Source organism: Ammodytes marinus, assembly GCF_949987685.1.
Source record: "Ammodytes marinus genome assembly, chromosome: 4".
In the NCBI taxonomy this organism is placed as follows: domain Eukaryota; kingdom Metazoa; phylum Chordata; class Actinopteri; order Uranoscopiformes; family Ammodytidae; genus Ammodytes; species Ammodytes marinus.
The window spans coordinates 16,379,707-16,403,239 of NC_137233.1; the positions used below are offsets into that span (position 1 = coordinate 16,379,707).

The following is a 23,533-nucleotide window of genomic DNA, read 5'->3' on the forward strand; positions in this document are numbered from 1 at the left end:
ATTAAGTTAAAGCAATGGTAGATGGTTGTTGGAAAAATGTTATTGCATCACAAAGAAAGAATAAAAAAGTTGCTAATGATGGTGCTGAAGGGTGGAACTATCCTGATCTTTTTAGTATTTGTATTAAATGAAAACCTCTCCATAATCTTTCCATTTAAGCATTTGTATGATGATACTGCTGTGCCAACATCAAAAGTAAACTTTGAAGATTGTATTATACTGTAAATATTTACCTACAGTATAACTTAAAGGATGACATACTTTTTAATGCAACTTGGATTTATTTAATGCTTTTAAAGTGCAAAAAAATGTAATGAAAATAAAAAAATATTTACAAAGAAGACATAAACAAAGGTACCAAATATAATAATTTGTGAAAATATTTATTTTGCTTAAGTGCCAGATGAAAACATTGATCACATTTTGCTGTAAAGGCAAAGATCTTTCGAATACATGTAAACGTTTTGAATGACACGGTTATTCAGCTGTCCCTTCTCCTGCTTGTTTCTGTCAAAATGTCCTGAATTATGTCTGTGTTTTGCATGTTTCAGTTATCAATGACAAACGTTGCACTGAGTGGCCCCGGAAATATTTTGGTGGTTGACCATGGAGGATAAATATTCTGTATTTTCTTAAATACAATTTATACCTGCTAGAAAAAAAACTACTTTATTTACTTTACTTAAAAAGTGCCTTATTTCCACTGTACGAATTGTTTGAATGTTAATAGCCAGCAGTACTTGAAAACATTGAGCAATAAGCTATTTAAAAACCTTGTTAACGTACAACAATATATATATATTAAAACACACATACACACAATGTTTTTTTTCTTCTTTTTTTAAACAAAATATTTAAGACAGCTAAGGTTTTCATTATGAACCAACAAATGTTTATAAAAACATCTCAAGATTGTATCCAGACATTTCATGAAAAGATAACAGTGTTGGTTTGACAGTCACCAAAGTGCAGCATTGTCCACCATCCACTAACATTCACACATACACATACAAATAAAAAATAAACATAGATGCAGTGAAATAAAGAGACACCTGTTTCAGGTTTCAAGCAGACACAACTATACAGATGTAGTTGATCACATTACCAGAGTCGGAAAAATAATGAGGTTTGTGAAACACTGAAAGAAAACTTTGGTTCTGACAGTTTCAAAGCTTAATTGTGAGTCGACACAAGTGTATCCGCCCTGTCCGATATAAAGGTGGGAATGGGCTGATTTGATGATCCACTGCCTCCGTTTGGTGCAAAGTTTGAATCATAATTATCAGCAATAATTTTAACAGTTGTCAAGAAGGAATTCTGCATGTATTCACCTGTCGACTGAGGATTTGATGTGCGTTGGAGATTGTGCCATAGTGTTTCTGTGATAAGCTGATAGAGAAACACACAAGTGCAACAGGACAATAAGAAACAAAGTCATCCATCACTAAAATCCAACAAAAGCTCAGGCGCAGAAACATTAACTTTTATACATATTTGAACTATTGAAATTTTTTTAAATACGCTTTTGCAGCTGCCACCAGATTGAATTGTAATCAGTCAATAAAAATTATGTTAATATCTGTTATCTCTCCCATAGACACCAGCAGTTCTTTGACTTTGACAACAACTGGCTTATTGTTAAAAAAAAATTAAAAACGGTTTCTGCTGTGTGATGTGCATTGAGAAAATACAAGATTTCAAAACATTAATAATGACCTATTATGCGTGAATTCATGAATAAATTATTTTAGTGCATGACTACAGTATTATCCATCTTATCAAAACAATAATGTTTAGGCAAACTATTTGGCAAACTATTTGCCTAAACATTGAGCAAAATCTGAATTGGATTTTCTGGAAATAATCTTTCTACACCACAATTTAGGTTCCATCATGGACTTTAAAAAATGCACTTATTTGGCTTTTATAAGTAGGATCTTCTCGATGTGACCACTTTATGTCACATTGATACAGCTGTTCCAATCAGTCAATTGTGTATTTGCCAGAACATCGGAATCGATGGACTTGTGTTTTGGTATAATTTAGCATCTGTAGTTTGTGCTTTTATTTTATTGAAGACTTTGCCTCTGTTCACTGCTGATAGAACATTTTATAAACGTGTGAGCAATTTCTACAATTCAATTAATTTTTGGAAGATTTTATTTATTTATTTGTAAACCCTGAATTTGTAGTATTTTAATATGTCCATATTTTCAGTTTTTAACCAAACATTAAATGAGTGCAGGCTTTCTGACACTGATTGTTACTGAAGCCGAAGCTATGGGCAATTTGCTTTTCTAAGTAGGCTATATTATGTTTTTTTTTTTCAAATACCACTTTATACCCTTTATCCAAAGTACATATTGCACATTAAAAAAATATATCAAAGTTTCAAGTCTGAATCCCAAACACCTCATGATGCATGCACACACATACAACTACCCAATAAAAGGCTTAATACCAAATACAAGTTTGAGTACAGTTTTTGGAATCAGAAACACACTTTGGAGGCACATCTCAACTCTACACAGTAGCCTTATAACAAATAAAATGGAATTGATTTTTTTTTAAGGGGTGGGGAGGGGGGTCTTGAAACGATCTTCACTCACTGATTCGGCAGTCCTAACTTCACTGGAAGGTGCATCCATCCTGGCAGGTGCACAGTTTGTGTGACAAGACAAATGCTGTTTTGCTTGCAAACTTCCCTGTTTACGCTCTGCTTGATATGCAAGGGTTGGATTGGAGGCCTTTGTATGACTGTCTCTACCATATCCCTGCCTCTGCTCTCAGCACTCAGAAAGCAAAGAGAAGCATGTCTTTCTTGCGCCTCCCCCCCTCCTCCTTCCTTCAAATTTCACTCCTACGATGGACAGTCCTGACTCCTCCGCCGCCGTTTAATGCCAATTTCACCATTAATGCTGCTCCTCATGTTATCATCCCGCCTCCTCTTCGTCTTCCCAGTCTGTTGAGTAGAGATTAAGCACAGTTGACTACAGCAATAAACCATTGTCAATAAAACAAGACGTTAAAGGGGTAGTTCAGGATTTTAGACATAGGGCCTTATTCCCAAGTTAGCCTTGGTGTTCTTTATCAGTGGAGACAGTTTTCAACACATTTAATTCAGTCCTTATAGTTGCAGAGTGCGCTCGTGCTAAGCTAGCGCACGGCATCGGGGGGATATCTAGCCTGCAACTAAAACAGTCTTACCCACTCCACAGTACACCCGAGGCCAATCAATTATAACGCCAGACTATCGATGTAAATGTCTGTGTTGATAGAATAATTTTAGAAATAAAACCAACCTCGCATATTGCATTTTGAGGGACTTTATTCCTTGTAGGCTGCGGCAGCGGCGGACTAATACCTAGGTTACAGGCTCTATAATAGTTTGTTTACCTGCTGCTGCCCGTACCTGTACGAGCCGGAATACACTGATGAAGAATTGAGAGGGATGCTCAAAGGGCAGAAAGAGAAAGAGCGTCTGTAGAGACAGCCCCCGCTGGAGCTGCAGCAGAGAACCGGGACAGAATGACGGTAGACTGGTGGCAGTGCAGTTTCAGTTTCTGTCCAACGCTGCTCTGTTTACTTTCTGCTGTAGTGATTCGGTTACACAGCAAAGTAAAAGTCCGCTGCTGCTAAGAAAGTAGTCCCTCAAAATGCGATAATTCATGCGATGCGAGGTTGGTTTTATTTCTAAAATTATTCTATCAACACAGACATTTACATCGATAGTCTGGCGTTATAATTGATTGGCCTCGGGTGTACTGTGGAGTGGGTAAGACTGTTTTAGTAGCAGGCTAGGTATTCCCCCGATGCCGTGCGCTAGCTTAGCACGAGCGCACTCTGCAACTAGAAGGACTGAATTAAATGTGTTGAAAACTGTCTCCAATGATAAAGAACACCAAGGCTAACTTGGGAATAAGGCCCTATGTCTAAAATCCTGAACTACCCCTTTAAGATGAAACACTGATGAAAATAATTCTGAAACGCCTAAAAATGTAATAAATAAATAAATCTGCCTCGTTCAACAACATAAGATCTAAAATCAAGATTTCGAAAACAAAATTAAATTTAGATTTTTCAATATTTTAAATTGTTGTATATACATTTTGTGTTTTTTTGCTAGATTTACTGAACTATTTTCCTCATCCACATCAATATCAACAGATCTATGAATGAACACAAGAGGGCAGTGACATACTGAAGAAACCACAATACAGTGATACACAGGAAGATGATACAGCACGACTATCAAAATGTATTTGAAATAATACTATAATTATAGAACTAATACATAAGTTATATTAATGTATTACATTATGAGTGAGGGGTCCAGTCGTGAATATTCAAATATTTTACATGACATTTGGCTGGTAGTGGCGGAATGGGTTTCAATCAATATAATCCATAATTCTCACTATGCTACCCAAAATGGCTGACTGCTAGTTTGAACAAATTCCCCATCCAGGCAAGATAATTCATTTAAATTGATATTCATGAAAACATAATAAAATAAGAGCTGAAATAAAATTAATTCCAACAATTGTGAATCAAGTCCTTAAACTATGGTGTTTAAATTCTACTTATCTGTACATAAATTGATGCAGTGGCCCCTTAATCTTAATGGTGGAATATGAGTTGTAAAGTCTCTTTTATTTTAGTTTTTTAGTTTTGCAAAGAATCTTGAAACATTGCTTGGTGTGTGTGTGTGTGTGTGTGTGTGTGTGTGTGTGTGTGTGTGTGTGTGTGTTTCTTAAAAATTCTTGCGAACATTAAATTCACTTAGTTTAAAAAAAAGAGAAGAGAAGTTAAGAAAACATTCAGGCCGGCTGACTGTTTGTCCACATTCAGCCAAGAACAGTGAGATTACAGACCTTGGCGTCCCGCTCGGCAAATTTCTGGAACATGTTGGCATAGGTCTTTTTGTCCAGTTCGTGATGTTCCTTAATCTTGCCCTGGCAGATGGAAATCTGAGCACGAGCTGCTCGATTTGAGGGGTTGACATGCAGCACGTGCTGAAAGTCTGCCATGGCCAGGCTGAATTCGTTACGAAGGAGACGGGCTTCCCCGCGTCGATACAAAGCCTTCTCATTGCCCTCATCGAGCTCAATCACCTTTTAGAGAAACACACACACACGTACACACACACACAGGGTAATTTGTGAAGTATATATCTAACATTCAGCAGTTTCTAAAGAAAGGGCAATGCTGTAAAATTAATTATTTTTGAATATGGATCATCATCAGGGTCTTGTGGCTCACCTTGTTGCAGTTCTCCACTACTTGTGAGAACTCCTTTATCCGCAGGAAACACAATGCCAAATTGAGATGTGATGTCAAAATAAAGTCCCTTATCGTCTGCTGCTGGTCTTTCCCTGTCCCACACTCCATTTCTAACCAAGAAACGATGCGCTGGTACTGGATGACTGCCTGGTAGTATCGCCCTGCCTGTGAAGATAATACCACTTTATGAACATGTAAATGACCATGCAACAAAATAACTTGTTAAGATAAAAGATATATGTGGGTGCTGTACCTTAAAATACTGATTTCCTTTGTGTTTAACTCCAGCAGCTAAATCCAGCTTTTCTTTCAAATCCATTTCCCAGGATTCTTTAGCCTTGTGGAAACATATTTACCATTGCAGAATGTGAGCAAACATTGGTTTGTATGTTTTAGGTAGTCAGCTAAAATTATATACAGAACAATTTAGGACTATCAAGGTATGCTTGAATTTGTTTGGTAAAAACTAATCAAAATGACACTCCAAATCTATTAATAAAATCTAGCCAAAGTGAGATTTATGTTTTATTTCTTTAGACATCAAAAGTTGAAAAAACAGGGCTCACCCTCTGAAAGTCTTTGAGGGTAACTTCGTAAACAATGTCTTTGTCTGGTCCAATTTTGTACTCTGGTTTACCTTCGCTTCCAAAGCCATACCTTTGGGGGAAAAATAAATACAAATACAACATAAAACAACGTGAAACCTGAATAATAAAACAAAAAAATATGTGTCCTGGTTGTTTTTGTGTATATGTGTGTATATACAGTAGGGGAGAGTGGCCTAAGTTGTGCATTTTGGAAGTTGTGCCACCCCTTGTTTCTAGAAAACCGTGGAAGAAATTGGAAATGTGACCACATATTTAAGAAGAGCCATCCATTTGACTCATCCTGTAAAGAAGGGAGACATAAGGAATAAGATATAAGCACATTTAAGCTCAAAAAACTGTGTTTTGCCTTTCAAAGTAAAATGTTATTTCCATGATCAAGGTTTTTTGATTATTGTGTCTGAACAATTATAGACAAGTTTGAAAACATTTGACACATGTTTTAGTGCTTTGGTATGCTACATTTTGAGTCTATACAATTAGCACGATGTCAGCCCTAAATTGCTGCATCATGCTTATTATCCAAATTTCTGGGTTTGGGGTGATTTGTGCCAAAGGGCCTGGGTGAGTTATAAGTAAGTAAGTAAGTAAAATTTATTTTACTTACTTACTTATTTTAAAGCACATTTATGACAGTTTGCACTGTCCAAAGTGCTGCACATAGTGCATTCAGTAGGTAAACAATGAAGGTAAAATAACAATAACCAAAATAAAAGACGTAAAGCCCATACATCCACATAAACACAGATAGTAGTGCAGAGGTAAGATAGTTAATGGGGAGGAAACACCAGGGTGTACATATGGGTTTTGAGCCTTGATTTAAAGGCAGAAATGTAGGGGAATCACATTTGTCAGGTGGCAGTTGGTTCCACAAGCACGGAGCAACTAGTGCAAAGTACATTTCTGAGAGTTGTGCCAGTGGCATGGCTGTATACGCTGGTCACCAAAAGAAAGTGATTGTCTACAGTAGCTCAGAAGAGAGTGACATCTCAATTCCACTTAACGACACCACTGATGAGAGTTCAGATGGCCAGAAAGATGATGATGGTGACTTTGTCATTGTGAGCTTTGCAGGTAAAACCATTAAATCTGCTAGGCCTTGTTTAAGAAAATTGTCCTTCAATCTTTGTCAACTATTTACTTTAAATACACCTTAAATAAGTGATTGTCTAATGGATTTGTCTTGCATTACAGTTTATGAGATATATAGCAATGGCACAATTCACCCCATGGTATTCTCTCCAACCGCACAACTTACACCACACCGGGGACAAGTTGTGCATCAAGACAACTTTTTTTCCGAAAGCTATATTTCTTCAACAGTTTATTCCAGATCCAAAGTTTGTATTGCCAGGGATGCACAACACCCTGAAATATATGTACATATTTGAGTTGGAGACTTTACTGTCAAGGCCTCGCTTTAAAGTCACTTTGAGTGAAAAGTTGCACAACTTAGGCCACTCTCCCCTATATACTGTATAATATTTATACTGTATGTAGCCATTTTTTTTTTTTTTTTTTGCATGACACTATTTAAACTCCTGCATGTCTTGAGGATTGATTAATTGTATTCTATTTAGAACCAACCAGGCAGTTAAAACATAAAAAAGTGTTAATGGCTATTCATATTTTCCCATTGATTGTTCTGGGTGTAAGCACACTAAGAGCAACATGAAACCGAAGTCAAATTTGTGGAATGTGAATTCAAAAGCCCACATCTGACAGAATGCGGACATTAAAAAAACAACATGAACATAATCTTAAACTGACAGAAATCCAACATTGAGGAAAAAATAAAAAATAAAATCCTGAGTACATAATTGTAACTAATGCTGAGCTTACACTAGAGGACTTTGAAAAGACTGAAGACTGAAACCCTCTTACATCTAAAGAAAATCAACTCACACCTGAAGACAACTAGTCATTAGTTTTCAGTCACAGAGTGAGATTTCGAAAAGACAGGGGTCTCATATTGCAAGACTACGACTAGATTCCTTTTGAGATTAATATGATTTCCGCAAACGCGATTGTGTTTATTTAATTTAAAACGAGTTAATTCAATATTCCGAGCGGGGGACTTCCTTTAGTTATTTGACCAGCTTTATTTGCTGATCTCATCCCCCAATAACTTTAACTCCTAACCCTGTATTTGACAGTAGAGTGTTCAGGTTGCGCGGCTGTCAGCCTGGTTCTCCACCGAGGCTTCTATGAAAAAGTATCCGAAATAAGTGCCTCACCAGGCGGACACAGGTCGCGACTAATGCCGCTTCTCCTGTGTCGTGCTTGGTGCATGCGAGTGTGTGACAGTGTTTACGTCATTTCGCTTGAGCCAACCTCCTAAGACTAGCGATAATATCAAACCTGTTTGATAATGTCGGAATGTCAAGACGGGAAGAAGACTGGCTGAAATCGGGTCAGAAGACCACCATACACCAAACGACTGAGATTACGTGCGCGCGCCACAACTCCAGCACGACTCCCGTGATTTCAGTCCGACATTGGAAGATTGTCTGCGACTGTCAAATCGCGTGAAAAGTTGTGTAATGTAAACCCAGCATAAATTGGTTTAATGAAAGACCACAGGACAAAGCATGGAAATCTAGAGATAATTACCAAAGCAATCCCATGCAAAGACTGAGAGAAATAATGACATTTTAGGTTTTCAGGAACTTACTTTGACTTTAAATAAAGTATGCAGCACTCTCCTTTCTGCATCTTGTCCATGGCTCTGTCCACTCCGAGAGCAATGCCTTTATCTTCAGCCTCGCCGACAATAAAGCTGACGTCCCTGAAGTCAAACAGTCTACCGCCACAGCTTCCCTCCAAGTGCACTGTTAGAACAATTAATGACACAATGTAGCCTCTGATGTAGCCAATTTAATGTTTTTTTGGAACACTTGGCACAATACCAATCATTATTATGAGTGTTTACCGTCAACACTTGCTCCATCGTTAGGATTAGTGTAACCGTCCCCTTTGGCCTTAATTCTTCTTAAGATTCCGCCGTCATCTGTAAGCGACTCTCCCTCCAACTTGAGTAGCTCCATCTGTTTTGTTTTAAATATTTGTTTAATCACTGCACTACAGACATTGTATTAAAAAGCAGAATTGAACAAAAATACAGCTCTGCTTGGTCAGTTGAGCTAGAGTGGGTGTGGGGAAATAAAATCAGAGCAGGTTAATTGTGTATCAACCAAAGATGTATACACTTCATACCTCTATTATGAGATGAATATGATGGACAAGACAGCTCAGATAAATGCATACCCTTTAGTTTCAAAATTCAGTAACATTTTAAGTCCCCTGTGTAGCATTAATAAGCAATTAATTCAATGTTGATGGTAAATTACACTCTATAGTGTAGTCATAAACAGAGATAAAGGCATTGTTAAGTGGTAATTAGGGTACAGTATGATAATAACTTATCCTGCAAAGTCATATATTATATCATAACCGTTGTGTTTTACTTAATTGTCATTTTTATCTGTTTTATACATCATCCTCCATTCCTAGGTGCCCCAGGAAGAGATAAAGTTGTGACAATGACATTAGTAACTAGATTAGTAATCAAATCGATCTATATCTACATTATATAGTGTGTCATTAACCATTTATTAAATGTTCATATAATGCTTATAATGCTAAACAGAGGGCTTTAAGTGGTAAGTGTTACGTCAATTTATCATACAATCATCAGCAGATTACATTTCTCTTGGTAACGCCTGATACAGTTAGATTATTGTTGGCAGTGATACAAGGGGACCATTGACAAAAGAAAATGTTTGGTGGGGTGGGAGTTAAATAGTAATTACTATGACTAAGATGCGTCCATGGGCGGTAATAAATCTCTTCATATTTTTCCAAGAACTGAACTATAATTCTAATGTATTATAGAGGGCAGAGAAAGTTTGAATAGTAACCCCAATGAGTTCTATAGGGGAGAGTGGGGTGAGATGTGCCACATTTTACTCAAAGTGATTTTAAAGTGAGGCCTTGACAGTTATGTCTCCAACTCAAATATGTACATATAGTTCAGGATGTTGTGCATCCCTGGCAATACAAACTTTGGATCTGGAATAAACTGTTTAGAAATATAGCTTTCGGAAAAAAAGTTGTCTTGTGGCACAACTTGTCCCCGGTGTGGTGTAAGTTGTGCCATTGGAAAAAATACCATGGGGTAAATTGTGCCATTGATATAAATCTCATAAACTGTAATGAAAGACAAATCCATAAGACAATTACTTATTTAAGGTTTATTTAAAGTAAATAAAGTAAATATTTTACAAAGATTGAAGGTCAATTTTCTTGAACAAGGCCTAGCAGATCTAGGTGGTTTTACCTCCTCTTTCTGGCCATCTGAACTCTTGTCAGTGGTGTCGTTAAGTGGAAAGGAGATGTCAGTCTCTTCTGAGCTACTGTAGACGATCACTTTCTTTTTGGTGACCAGCGTATACAGCCATGCCACTGGCACAACTCTCAGAAATGTACTTTGCACTAGCTGCTCTGTGCTTGTGGAACCAACTGCCACCTGACAAATGTGATTCGCCCTCCATTTCTGCCTTTAAATGTACACCCTGGCTTTTCCTCCCCATTAACTATCTTAACTCTGCACTACTATCTTTGTTTATATGTGGATGTATGGGCTTTATGTCTTTTGTTTTTGTTATTTATTTACCTTCATTGTTTACCTACTGAATGCACTTTGTACAGCACTTTGGACAGTGCAAACTGTTATAAATGTTCTTTTATAAATACATTTTACTTACTTACTTACTTACTTATAACTCACCTAGGCCCTTTGGCACAAATCACCCCAACCCCAGAATTTTAGATAATTAGCATGATGCAGCAGTTTAGGGCTTAACTTGCTACGTGTTAACTGTATAGACTCAAAGTGTAGCATACTAAAGCACTAAAACATGTGTCAAATTTTTTCAAACTTGTCTATAATTGTTCAGACACAATAATGAAAAAACCTTGATCATGGAAATTTTACTTTGAAAGGCACAGTTTTTTTTTAGCTTAAATGTGCTTATATCTTATTCCTTGTGTCTCCCTTCTTTACAGGATGAGTCAAATGGATGGCTCTTCTTAAATATATGGTCTCATTTCCGATTTCTTCCACGGTTTTCTAGAAACAAGGGGTGGCGCAACTTCCCCACTGGCACAACTCAGTCCACTCTCCCCTACCGACTGATATGAGTGGCAATTTAACTAGTCCAGCTGTTTGACTGAGAGGGATTAAAATAGAATAACCAGTTAATTTTACGGCGAGAGACTGACACATACTCCTAAATTATCAAGCCCTCGCTGTGATGCCGAATTAATGCACTATACAAATGACAGGACTGACGTGGGGCACACCTACCTCAAATACTACTGAAGAATTTGGAGGAATTTTGTCTGGGTTTCCAGCAGTTCCATAAGCGTACTCTGGTTTGCACAGCAACGTGCACATTTCACTTCTCTGCATGGACATCACACCAATGTCCCAGGCTTTTAGGACTTGTCCTGCGAGAGTGGATGAAGCAAGAAACTATGAGAAGAGATGTTGCTGGTTGATAAAATGACTTCATAGATTTTGTCATTCACTTTCTTGTACAGAGTCAGATGAGAAAACCTATACCACTGTCATATCATTCCGTTTAATATGAAGCTGCAGAATAAAGACATTTACCTTAGCTTAGCCTAAAGAATGGAAACAAAGGGGAACAGCCAGCCTGGCTTTGTCTGAAGCAAAATAAATCCTCATGCCAGCACCTATGAATCTCATTTGAGTTGTAAGTGAAATTCTTCAGAACATTTCTCACATTTCTCGCTCCCCTGCAAGTTTTGTAGCACATTTAGGTAAACGACCAAGCACAATTGTCTAAAATGTCCTCAAAAGTTTTGGTTGTATATGTTTTAAAATATATTATGTTTCATCTCAGTTGATAGTTTCACTCCTCTACATTTTGTTTTAGAATTATTTCACTGTGTAAGTAATTTTCACTTATTTTTTCTGTTAATATCTAGTGCAGTGTTGTGTTACTATTGAAAGAAAAAAAAGTTAATAATTTTTGCTCACATTACATGCAAATTTAAGTACACTTAATAAAGTCTAATAGGAAACCAGTGGTTTAAGTAAAAGAATGACAAGTCGTGGTTTTAAGAGCAGGTTAACTTATTGTTTAGTATGTCGGGCAATCTTGTCTTGACTCAAATTGACCTACCCTTTCCCACATTGAAGCTAAAAAGTTCTTTGCGATCTCGACTGCAATCAAACTTCTTCCCGTTGAGAAGCCTCCCAGTGTAGTGGACAGTCACTTTGTCCCCAATCATTGGCCGCTCTCCATCTATCCCCTGACGCTTCACCACCTGCAGACAGAAAGACAGGTTTCCAGTTCAACCGAGAAACAGATAACAGTGTAAGAGAGATAGGAACTGCATATTCTAAAAGAACACACAGAAATCATGAACAAGTGGGAGGTACAACGTGTCCTATTTATGCCTGAACGACTACAACAAAACATTCAACGTGAAAGCAATGACAATAAATACCTTGATAACTCCTTGGTCTTTATTAGTTGTTACATCGATGCCCTTTGCAGCAAACAAGGCTGTGGCCGACTGGCCATCCATAGGCAGATCCTGATCAGTGGTCATTTCTGCATGTGGGCATCACACAGTAACACTGTGAAAAATGTGGAACACACCAAGCCTACGTATTATTAATCTGACCACCATACATAACACCTCCTCATGTTTTCACTTGGGGATTAAATTCACAACAACTAAAAAGGCAAATGGAATAGGTCTAATTGGTGGGGCTGGAGTAGAAAATCACAATCTAAAAACCTCCATACAAGATGTCCATAATCCACCCAATAAACATGACTTTTTTTCCTCTACATTATGTAATGTGCAGCCATTTTGGGCATATGTTCTAAATCATCTGCACTTGAGAAATATTGCACAGTTTTCACTGCAAAAGCCATGCTAACATTGATCCCAGCTGTATGACGACCAATATTTTGCACTGCAGTTGTGATATCACTTCACTGCACCGCACCTTGTCTGATCCCCCACCGATTAAGTAATTACATGACTATAATTATGTTAAAGGCAGCGGCGTGTTGGTTAGTTTGTGCACTCTTTTATTTTCTATCAAGCGCTGCACTCACCAGAGCACAGTACGTTCCAGACTATTTGTTTATGGCTCTTTGTGCTCTTTGTCAATCTATGAATGACATCAACATATCTTATGGACACCAGCTTCTGAATCTGCAGCACCAAGTAAGCATCTCATTTGGATTTGTTCCCACTGGTCGTTTTGCAAAGAGTATTTTCAACAGTACCGGTAGTCCTCTTCCTCGTTTGCACAGGAAAAGTGGGGGCTCGAGTATACGCTCACATGCTCTGCACTGATGAAGCCGGGCCACCGCAGATACAGTCATGTGTTCTCTTTCTTTGTTTGTGATGAGGCCGGTGAAAAATCCTGAAATGAATGACAACTCTTTCACAGAGGTGATGCACTGGTATATCTAATCACAATATGGGGCTACATATTATCAGCTTTTGTTTGGCAATGTCGTGATGTAGCTCAAATGTTGCCTCCTTTGGGTCTCTTAGGCTGTTTACCTTTAAGTAATGGGGTGTTTTTTAAATAGTAGTTGACCTCAACCTGCATGGCAATCATATAACATCATATTTTTTCTCTTGATAGCGCACATTCTCGTTCAAAATTATGTAGAGTATACCGTCATCTTATGAATTTTTATTTTTTTTCACTTTCTACAAACCAATTCCATAATGAAACAACAACTGTTCCCTTCAACAAAGTGTCTTGCGCTTAGATAAATAAATGTATACACCAGACATTTGATGCCAGCACAGATATATTAGGTTGATGTTACAGCTCTTAAGCGTTGTGTCTGACATCCCACCACAGAAGCAGTGACTACAAGTATTGGTACTACCTCAATACACATGGCTGCAGGTTTTTTCAGTCTGCCCTGACAGAGGAATCTTGACATTGTTTGAAGACAATTAAGCTAGTTATGTTAAGCATGTTTGACGATATAGCCTACTATCACAATTGCAACAGCTGAGATGTTAACACTACACTTGATCGAAAAGCATCAGCTCACAGCTGTTCTGTGTCAGGATGTTAACAGTGCAAGCACTTCTATCCAGAGTTGTGAATTAACAACTACAAATTAATTGAAAATGTAACATCTTTGATGAGAAAATGTATGTCGGGTTGACCAAAAAGTAACTTTATTATGTTCATTGGGAAATCGTTTGGAGCCCAGATTGCCTCTTCATCAGATACAGAAGTATTAAGCCAATTTCGGCATGATTCATTATACTTTTCTCCATGTAACAAAGTAAAAAAGAAAAAAATAATAATAACATTTTAATTTCTAAATTAAAATATTGCATCAAAATATTTGTAATTATTCTTAAATTGCTAATTATTTCCTGCTAAGACACCAGGGGACAGAGATGTATGTCAAGGCTATGATTAGGCGGGATATAACTTTATATAGTCTGACAACATAAAAACATATTGTTTAATTATATGCAATATGCTTTTTGTCATTTGGACAACACTTTGCATTCCCCTGCACAAGCCAGATGCAGAGGGTGAAGGCAAGATGACACTAACAAACATATGTGACGTGAACAGCGTGAGCAGGGTTAACAGGGCGAGGAGATTGTAGCTAAAGAGGGGCTACTTCTGACGTATGGACGTGGTTTGGGTATGAAATATGAAGTGAACATAGTTTCTGCAATGCCCACTGATATGTTGTAGTGCGGACTGGGAAAGTAGTTTCATTCATACTGAACACAAAGGTCTGCTCCAGTCTTGCACATTTTGCCGATCCCCATGGCCATCCCGTGGCAAGAGTCTATTGTGAAAAAAAGGTCTACAGTGTCAGCACGATGGAAGTTAATACCGTCCACTGTAACAAATAACGAGCGCGGAACCCATCACCAGAATGTACAAGCGGAAAGTGCAATAACTGACTCTGCAGTACAGCTCTATTCTTCTTGATATATTCTCTGCAAAGTGAATAGTGCTTTCCTTTTGAGATTTTTTTCATTTTCTATTGCAGCTCAATGTGCAAAACTCTAACTACAGTCTGCACTACCAACAGTCACTGGAGCTGAACAGTTCACTTCACCTGCAAAATAGGCTCAGTGCAGCAAACACTATGAATTGTCCTCACTGAGATAACACACACTGTCACTCAGAATATGCTCAGAGTACAAACACTAGCATCAAACCCCAATACATAAATTACAAACTTTTAATCTTTACAGTTTGAATAATTTGAGTTATTTCACACAAATTACGTAATATTTTCTTTGATGAAAGGGTGAAATTCTTTCACATGAAATTGTTTATTTTATAACATACCATTTTTTTTAGAAAAACTAAAAGAAATGAAAATCAGAAGTTTGCTTCAATAGCTACAAATTTTGTATATTTTATTGAAAACATTTCCAAATGTAGTATTTATCTGTGTAAATATTCTATAATTGTAATACAGAAATCTATCCTGTAATGTTGTCATTTACTGTAAGGACGCAACTCTAAGCTGTTTGTTTGCTGGAAAATTCGTATTACAGAGGCAACTTTAGATTTTTGCAGATTGGGTTGCACTCTCAACCCTGCCTCTCTCAATGAGAGACCATGATTCACAACAGGGTCTATCAGTGTAGCCCTTACTGTATTTCATCAGACATTACAGCTCTATGTCTTCTAGGTCTTCCTCCACACATCCACACTCTCACTGCCACTCTTCTCCCTCCAACAACCTGTCTTCATTGGTCCATTTACAAAAAAGTATGTATTTTTGAGTTTTCCCTTTATACTGTATATGTTCACTAACAAGTCTAAAACAAGACACGTTCTTAGTGTTTCAGTTGAAATTGCAATCTGCAGTGTTTGAAATGCACTAGGCATTCATTCTGTTTTGAATGTGTGGTTTACAGTTGTGGCAGTAGTGTGTTAGCGTTTGAAAAAAAGTGCTGGAAATCCACAGGTGCAGGTTGTGGTTAAGCCATGAGATAGGTGTGTAGAGTTTTGAAAATTATGTTTTATCAATGAAAAATGAGCTACAGTTTGGCCCGAATGAACCGCTGCTCTGCATACTGTTGTTAGAGTTTTGCACTTGTCGCTCCAGTTGTGCCCACTGTGGTTTAGCAATCAAAAAAAACTGTAAGCTTGGTTAAATTAGTTTAAAATAAAAAATAAGAGAAAATCAATTATGAGTAAGTACCTTTTACAGTATATGTCAAGGATACATTTTTTTCAAAATGTTATAAGAGATTGGCATTTCCACTTCATTTTATATTGAGTTCCTAAGAAGAAATACATACGTATGACATTACCTCATATAAAGATAAGAGGTAATGTCATTGATGTCGCAGTCAAAACTCAAAGAGTCTCACGCATGTCACACACCTTACTGTTACTGTCGCCCATCATTCAAACAACTCCCTGCCATGTATGTCATGTAACAGAGTCAAGTTCAGGAAGCGCAGATAGATTTTCCCTGGTCTCCTGAAGCAGAAACTGCACCTAATAACAATATTAAAATCACATTTAACTTGACAAAATAGGGGAAGTCATATTCATATTGACTGCAAAATACAGACATATGAGGGGTAGTTTGTGCAGGGTCTCGATCAGACCACAGTCTTGTGGTCACAGAGGTTTAAAACTATGAACTGTGCTGAAGGGCAATGCTAATTCCCTGCATCAGTTTTGAAGATTTTTGCCCCCTCACTTGTCCTGTCTTTGCCATCAGGACAACCCAGATGCTGTTAATGACCACGGACAAATATTTGGATATACCCTGCTGCCATGGTGACTCAGTTCTTAAAGAGCCTGTAATAAGCATGGAAAATAAGCAATAGGGCTTGGCGTGAGACGGATTAACGTGGCAAATAGCTCCTCATATTTGACATTGGTCAGAACATAGATTTCGACTATTTTTTAAGAGTGACAAATATCTCAGGAAAGGTGAGGAGCTCAATACATGATGATGCCAACCATGTGCCTCGACATACCTGCCTGATATCGCCACACTTTCCAGTAACGGTCACTCTCAAAGATCAAGTGCTCGTTTACTGAACTCCTCAATCCATGCCCAGGACAAAATGTCTGTGCCGTAGCGACATCTTGTCCTGTACCTGTTAAATTTCATGGATTTCATTTTGGTTGTACCTTGCTGTACGCACAGGAGCGTGTACGTGCGTGTGTTCATGTTTGTGTGCGTTTGTGTGTGTGTGTGTGTGTGTTTGTGTGTGTGTGTGTGTGTGTGTGTGTGTGTGTGTGTGTGTGTGTGTGTGTGTGTGTGTCTGTGTGTGTCTGTGTCTGTGTGTCTGTCTGTGTGTGTGTGTCTGTGTGTGTGTGTCTGTGTGTGCGTCTGAACACAATGTTCCCTCTATTCACAGTCCCCTGCTGGCAAAGCCTGATGGTGTTCACCAATCTGATACCCCCTCACGTACAACCCATCTTAAATTCTTTGTAAAAAAGAAAAGCAGGAATTATTATGTTTCTTGTAATTGAACATACCTTTACATTTGCATTAACACCCAATGATAATTTCAATTAAAGAGAGTGGAGTAATAGTGGCATGATGACTATCATCATCAGTGACGTCACGAAATTAAAAGTGATTCATTCCATCAATTTTACAATTTATCATTTTTAATCCATGTCACACGCTGAACAGGGGCAACAACTGCAAAAAGTTAGGGCACAGATTAAAAGGCATGTGGGCTACATGTACCTAAACCCAGATACCCTGCGGAGGAATGCAGGAACAGAGCACAATAAGGCAAATACCACATCCACAGACGTACACGGTGTATCTGTACATTCTGTCTCACATCCGTGTACTCTGCAGCTGATTCATAGTATGCATGACAGACCGATAGACTGACATCCTGAAGCAAAGCATTGTCTGACACGTGAGAGCCTGTTCTTCACCTATATAGGTATATCACACAGAGTTAAAAAAAATAGCTTGTTGTTGTTTCTCTAGGGACATCACTTTTTGGGAAATGCTGCTACAGTAGCAAAAACCTGGTGTGTTAATTGCTTTAAATGTGAAATGACAAAACAAACCTTTCTACTTTACACTTTGAAGACAATGGTAAAGAACTGGTAGCAACCTTTAGTTGCATATATGTTCATGTCAGTGTGTTAAGACAAGAAGTACTTTGTCTCCATCATATATCTCCCTATGGCTGCCTGATTCATGTGTGGGACTTTGCCACACACCGTGTCCATGTCAGCAAAGCCAACTCTGCTTCTAACTCACCTCATCGAAACACCCATTTCTTTTTAAGTTATTCGGAGGCCACTATTACGTCGCATAATGTAACATGGCCCCAAATAAACAAGAATCAACCAAGAATCAACCCGACTTTGTTACTTAATTTCAGAAACAGGATTCAACCTGTAATTCATAAAGATACACCTAAGCCTAAAGGGATTCTGGATGTAGACTGTTGACCTCATCCACCTCCAGTCGGAACCACAGCCATGGGCCACATCCAGTGTGTGTGTGTGTGTGTGTGTGTGTGTGTGTGTGTGTGTGTGTGTGTGTGTGTACACACACACACACACACACACCTATAAACACACATTCACGGGGAGTCTTATCAGTCCTTATTTCCTGAGTCCACTGTAACCTCAAATGGCCCCACACGTCTGGCAAATTCAACATCCATCCTTGAACATCTTATACATTTAGAAAACATCTTGCTTCTTTTTTGTCTGTTCGTTAGTTTTGTTTTTTAGTTTTATAAAAACGAATTTATCAGAATCTCGGGTCAATCTTTATGATGAGGGCCTATGACAAGTGTCCCTTTAACTCGTCCAGACATAAGCAAAAAGCCGGTAAACAGTTGGTCTCATTTAACTCAGTAATAAAATCTTCCAGCTGCAGAATAAATACATTAAAAAAGACTCACGTTTTCCTTGCGCTCCCCTTTTTTTCTTTCTTTCACCAAGACAGCCGGAGATGGCCCGTTGGATTTTTCACTCGATAGATATAACCGCGTCTATTCCTCCTCATTCAAACCCGCCCCTCTCATATCCAGGGTACTAAATGTTCTGACCATGTGGTTACTATGTAGCGCTGTTTTTGTCCCTCCCCTCCACCCCCCTGCTCAACCTCATCCCCGCCTCTTTATCCCTTTCCCCTCTAGTGACGATAAACGTACCGACGAAGTAGCCACATGGATCTCAGAATGACACAAGAGGGAGAGAGAGAGACAGAGAGAGAGAGAGAGAGAGAGAGAGAGAGAGAGAGAGAGAGAGAGAGAAACACACAGAGAGAGAGAGACACAGAGAGAGAGAGAGAGAGAGAGAGAGAGAGAGAGAGAGAGAGAGAGAGAGAGAGAGAGAGAGAGAGAGAGAGAGAGAGAGAGAGAGGGAGTGAGTTTGTGGAAGGGGCAGGTCTTGGAAAGCAGCCACAAAGTAACACAATGTTCCGGCTGTACTGTAGCTGTGCCGCTGCTGATGAGAACACTGTGTTCCAACAGACACCCTGACCCTGTAACCCGTTCCGTGCCGAGCCAGGCCGGGAACAGCCTGTACCGCAGCAGACTGTTCCCTTCTCTCAGCTGACAACACATAGAATCAACACTGATGTGTTAACTGTGTAATAGCCGATCCTAAAGCCTGCTGCACGGACGCGACATCTAAGCACCGAAATAAAAGCACACTGACCGATAAGACGCGCGGTGAGACGAATTACTAAGTGTGTAACAGAACGTAGCTTATTAAAATAGGCCTATATAAAAACACATTTTGAATTTTTGTTTACAGGAGTTTTTTTTTTCTTCCTAGCCTAGGCTATAGCCTTCTTGCTGTAACCTAATTGAAGGTAGGAATTTCGTCAAATGCGAATAAATGTATCGTCTACTTTGAAATAGGCCTATTATGATAAGCTTTAGGCTAGCCTCTACATGGTGGTTATTTTGAATAGCTCTTTATTGTGTCTTTTAGTAGATGGAGATAATTTTTCATCTTCTCCTGAGCAGACAAAGTTTTCAGTGGTGAAACCATTATTCATATCTGTTAATGTAAAAAATAAATAATAGGCTAATATAAATTAAGTAACTTTGTCAACAAAACAATGAAATAATTGGCCTATATGTTATTTCGTTTGATCTTTTTATTTATTTTATTGGCTAACTTAAATGTAACCATATATGTGGCAAAATACATTTTAGGATTGAAAGGATTAGGAAAAGGTCTGAGTGTGATGTAATAATTTATTTTCATGTAATGCATGTGTCATATGAGTTCTTGTTGGGAACGTGTATATAAAGAAAATATAGGCAGCACAGTGAGTAGATTATGTCGTAACTGTAACTTGAGTAAATATCAACATCAGAATCAGCTTTAATTATTTAAACAAGCATGTGCACACACACACACACACACACACACACACACATACACACACACACACACACAAGGCATTAGACTCCGGTTTTAAGTTGCTTTCAACGTACACTACACACAGAACAATAGAAGATAGAAATAGACACACAGCTAACAAGGACACCAAAGCCAAATAAGGATTGGTAAGAATAAACAGGGAACTATTATTTACCTACAACTTGGTGAATGTACATGAATGTAAAGGATAGGCCTACATGCTATAGCTTTTATGAATGTATAGGTCTATAAAAAGTCAAAAAAGAAGAACATACAATGTCTAGGCCTTCATATACGTAGATATCAAAATCTTTCTTTAACTTGTGGACAATAATACAATAGGGCAAGGGTGCAGAGTTCAAATAGTGCTGAGATTCCATAACCTAGAATTCTAGGTTAGATCCCAACGCTTGGCGAATGTTTATTTATGTTTATACTAACCATGTCAATAGTTGACGCTCAGAGCGAGTGTTAGACATAATATAAAAATAGCTGTATGTTTTATACATAAAGGTTCTCACTGTGAGCTATAACAAAAGTCACCCCTGATAATTTTTCAAATTAACGTTTGCCCTTCTTAACCTAGTCCAGGTGTTGTGATACTTCATATTATGTTAGGAGGTATAATGCTTCTTTTTTATGAGCTCCTATTTAGAAAGCCAAATATCAATCTGCAATGTAATGTAATAGAAATACTCAAAAGCAATTATGCAACCCATACTAAAAAACAGCATGTGAGTAAATATGTTTTAAAACCTTCTAACTGCTTTTCCCATGTGACCAGTCATATAAGTTTTTCTTTAACCTAGTCTCATAGAAAGGCAATTGCTGTTTTATGTCTTACAGTAAATACGTGATATAATGGAGGTGTAATCATAATTCTGTGAAATCTAAATAGACAATGACAAGATCACTCCATCCCGACATTATAAAATATTGTACTTTTCCATTGTTTGTATCCACACAACAGGTTTGAAATGATCTACTCTGCTGTGTATCCCTTCACAATTTTTTGTATTAGGCTACTTTTCATGTATACAGTATAAGCTACTTACTTATCTGTTAACTACTCTGGCATGTTCATGGCCAGATATGCCGAATTCAAAATGATGACGGAAAGGGATGTGTGAGAGTGGAAACAGAACAGTAGTTTGGAGTTGTTGCCTAATTTGTATGGTAATGGTAATGATTGGTCGGTGTTATGATTGGAAATATGCATATACTGTATACAGATTCATTACAGTTTATGAAGACAATCCAACTGCATCACACTCATTGGGTTCTATGAGGTTCATATTCAGAAAGGATTTTGAGTACTATACTTTAAGTATAAATAATAATAATAATAATAATAATAATAATGTACGGCTTTGCTTTATGCTTCTGTCCATACAGGATGTTTGCAATACATGTTTGCGGGTTTTATGGCTGCTGCTTATATTTATGTTCAGCATGTCTTCTGCAAATGTTTAAAAACTTTCAAATATGGCACCACATCTTGGTGAGAGCACTTATTTGGCAATGAGCGAGCGAAGGACATTTGTTCATGTGGAGGAGTTGAAACGCTATTGCCTCTTATTGGACTGAGGGGCTCGGATAGTACTGTACTGCAGGTTTCTGGTTGGGAGAATCCCACAGTCAAGAGGTGGTGTGGACACTGTCTGACCACACTGCTGGCAGACAGCCAGGCAGCTATTGAAGGGAACATGATGATCCTGTTAATTATAAAGGTGACATAACACAAGTGAACCTGATTCTGCAAACCCACAGGGATGTCGTCAAGGGGCTGAGTAATCTTCTGTGCAATCAGCTATCGGAAGAAAGTAGGTTTCACACACTCTCGAAATTAGTACATGTCATTCACATTGAGAGCAGAACATTATAAAACAACAACTGGAGCCTCGTTATCTGATAACATAACCAGCCCTCGCCATGCACCAGCACCCACCTGAAGCTATAACAATAGAGACATAGATCTTTTTTTAAATCATCACCACCATCTACTCCTGCTCAGGCGGACGTCTTTTTGTTTTCCCAAAACTTTGTCTGAACTGCGGTGTCCTGGTAGCTCTGTTGGCACTTCCCCCAGTCTTGTATGCTTAAGAGTTGGTCAAAAATGGACTAGGCTGACCTGAGCTGAACCCAAATGCATGAATAGATTTTTGTATTGACACACTGCCTGAGATGTTGTCTTCCTTCCTGAAACATAATTAACATATTGTTTCTGTTCTGGTGAAAGTTTCAACCTATATGAAACAGGAAAAGTGGAGGGATAAAGGTTAAAAAAAACTATTTGTAGCTCTTTCATTTATATATAATGAACATATGGATGTAGTGCTCATATTTTCAAGCTTTAAAGCCAGTTATTACTCTAAATCAGATGTTTTTATGTCAGCACCCACCAAGAAGTATTGTATTATTTATTAGAATAAACCATTAGAGTCACTTCTTGATAATTGAAGAACGTTTACTAAATATTGTACTAAAATCTGACGGGCATGTGTGAGAAAGCATCTGTCTGAATGAGTGTCTTGGTGTAACCAGAAGCACGCGGGTGAGTTCATTCAGGGATACAGGCTGCACAGTCATCAGGAAGTGAAACAGAACAGAATGTGCTGTACTAATCTGATTGAAAAACACTGCCTTGAGTGGAGGCACGAAGAAAAAAATATGTTTAATTTAAACAGCTAAAACGAGAATCCTATGGCAGCAGGAGGAAATGTTCAAAGAAAACAAACTGCAGCTTAACTCTGTTCTTTGTTGATGTAAAAGACAAGTGGTGAGGATTGGGTTAGAGAAACACGCGCCCCCTCACACACAACAGGCACACAGCGACTAAAATAAAGCTGAGCAACATAATGCTCTTTGTTTGTGTTCTAGGCACCCGTGTTACGTACATGGGAGTAATCTCCTGAGTGATCCTTTTTATCCCTGAACTTTTGCCCCCTAAAGCATGAGTTCTTCACCGCTGCGTCTGCCAAGGACCCTAAATAAATTATTCCTCGCTGCCGCTGATGAAGAGAAACACAGTGGAGCTGTAATAAAACAGGATTTATTTTTGGTGGATTGCTAACAACACAACTTATTAGCACTTCCAAAAGCTATCCTCCATATTACAGGCTAACTTCCTCACATTGTTTTGTTTTGTGTACCCAGAGGGAGAAGAGTTAAAAGATCAAATAAGATTAGC

General features: G+C 38.2%; 1 protein-coding gene across 4 annotated transcripts; it reads right to left on the bottom strand.

Annotated features, from left to right (window-relative positions):
• Window positions 1–405: 405 nt before the first annotated feature.
• Window positions 406–19,028, bottom strand: fkbp5 (FKBP prolyl isomerase 5). 4 transcript variants are annotated; one of them, XM_080026086.1, is made up of 12 exons: window positions 18,867–19,028; window positions 13,226–13,365; window positions 12,429–12,535; window positions 12,101–12,245; window positions 11,257–11,399; window positions 8,821–8,935; window positions 8,563–8,719; window positions 5,850–5,940; window positions 5,537–5,620; window positions 5,263–5,448; window positions 4,875–5,114; window positions 406–2,962 (listed from the first exon to the last, which is right to left on the bottom strand). In XM_080026086.1, exons 3-12 carry the CDS (start codon window positions 12,531–12,533, stop codon window positions 2,861–2,863), a joined length of 1,368 nt encoding a protein of 455 aa, XP_079882212.1. In that variant the 5' UTR covers window positions 12,534–12,535; window positions 13,226–13,365; window positions 18,867–19,028; the 3' UTR covers window positions 406–2,860. The 4 variants fall into 4 exon arrangements, with proteins under 4 accessions (XP_079882212.1, XP_079882211.1, XP_079882213.1 ...); XM_080026085.1 differs by having other exon boundaries at window positions 12,429–12,561; XM_080026087.1 differs by lacking the exon at window positions 13,226–13,365.
• Between the last annotated feature and the right edge of the window lie 4,505 nt (window positions 19,029–23,533).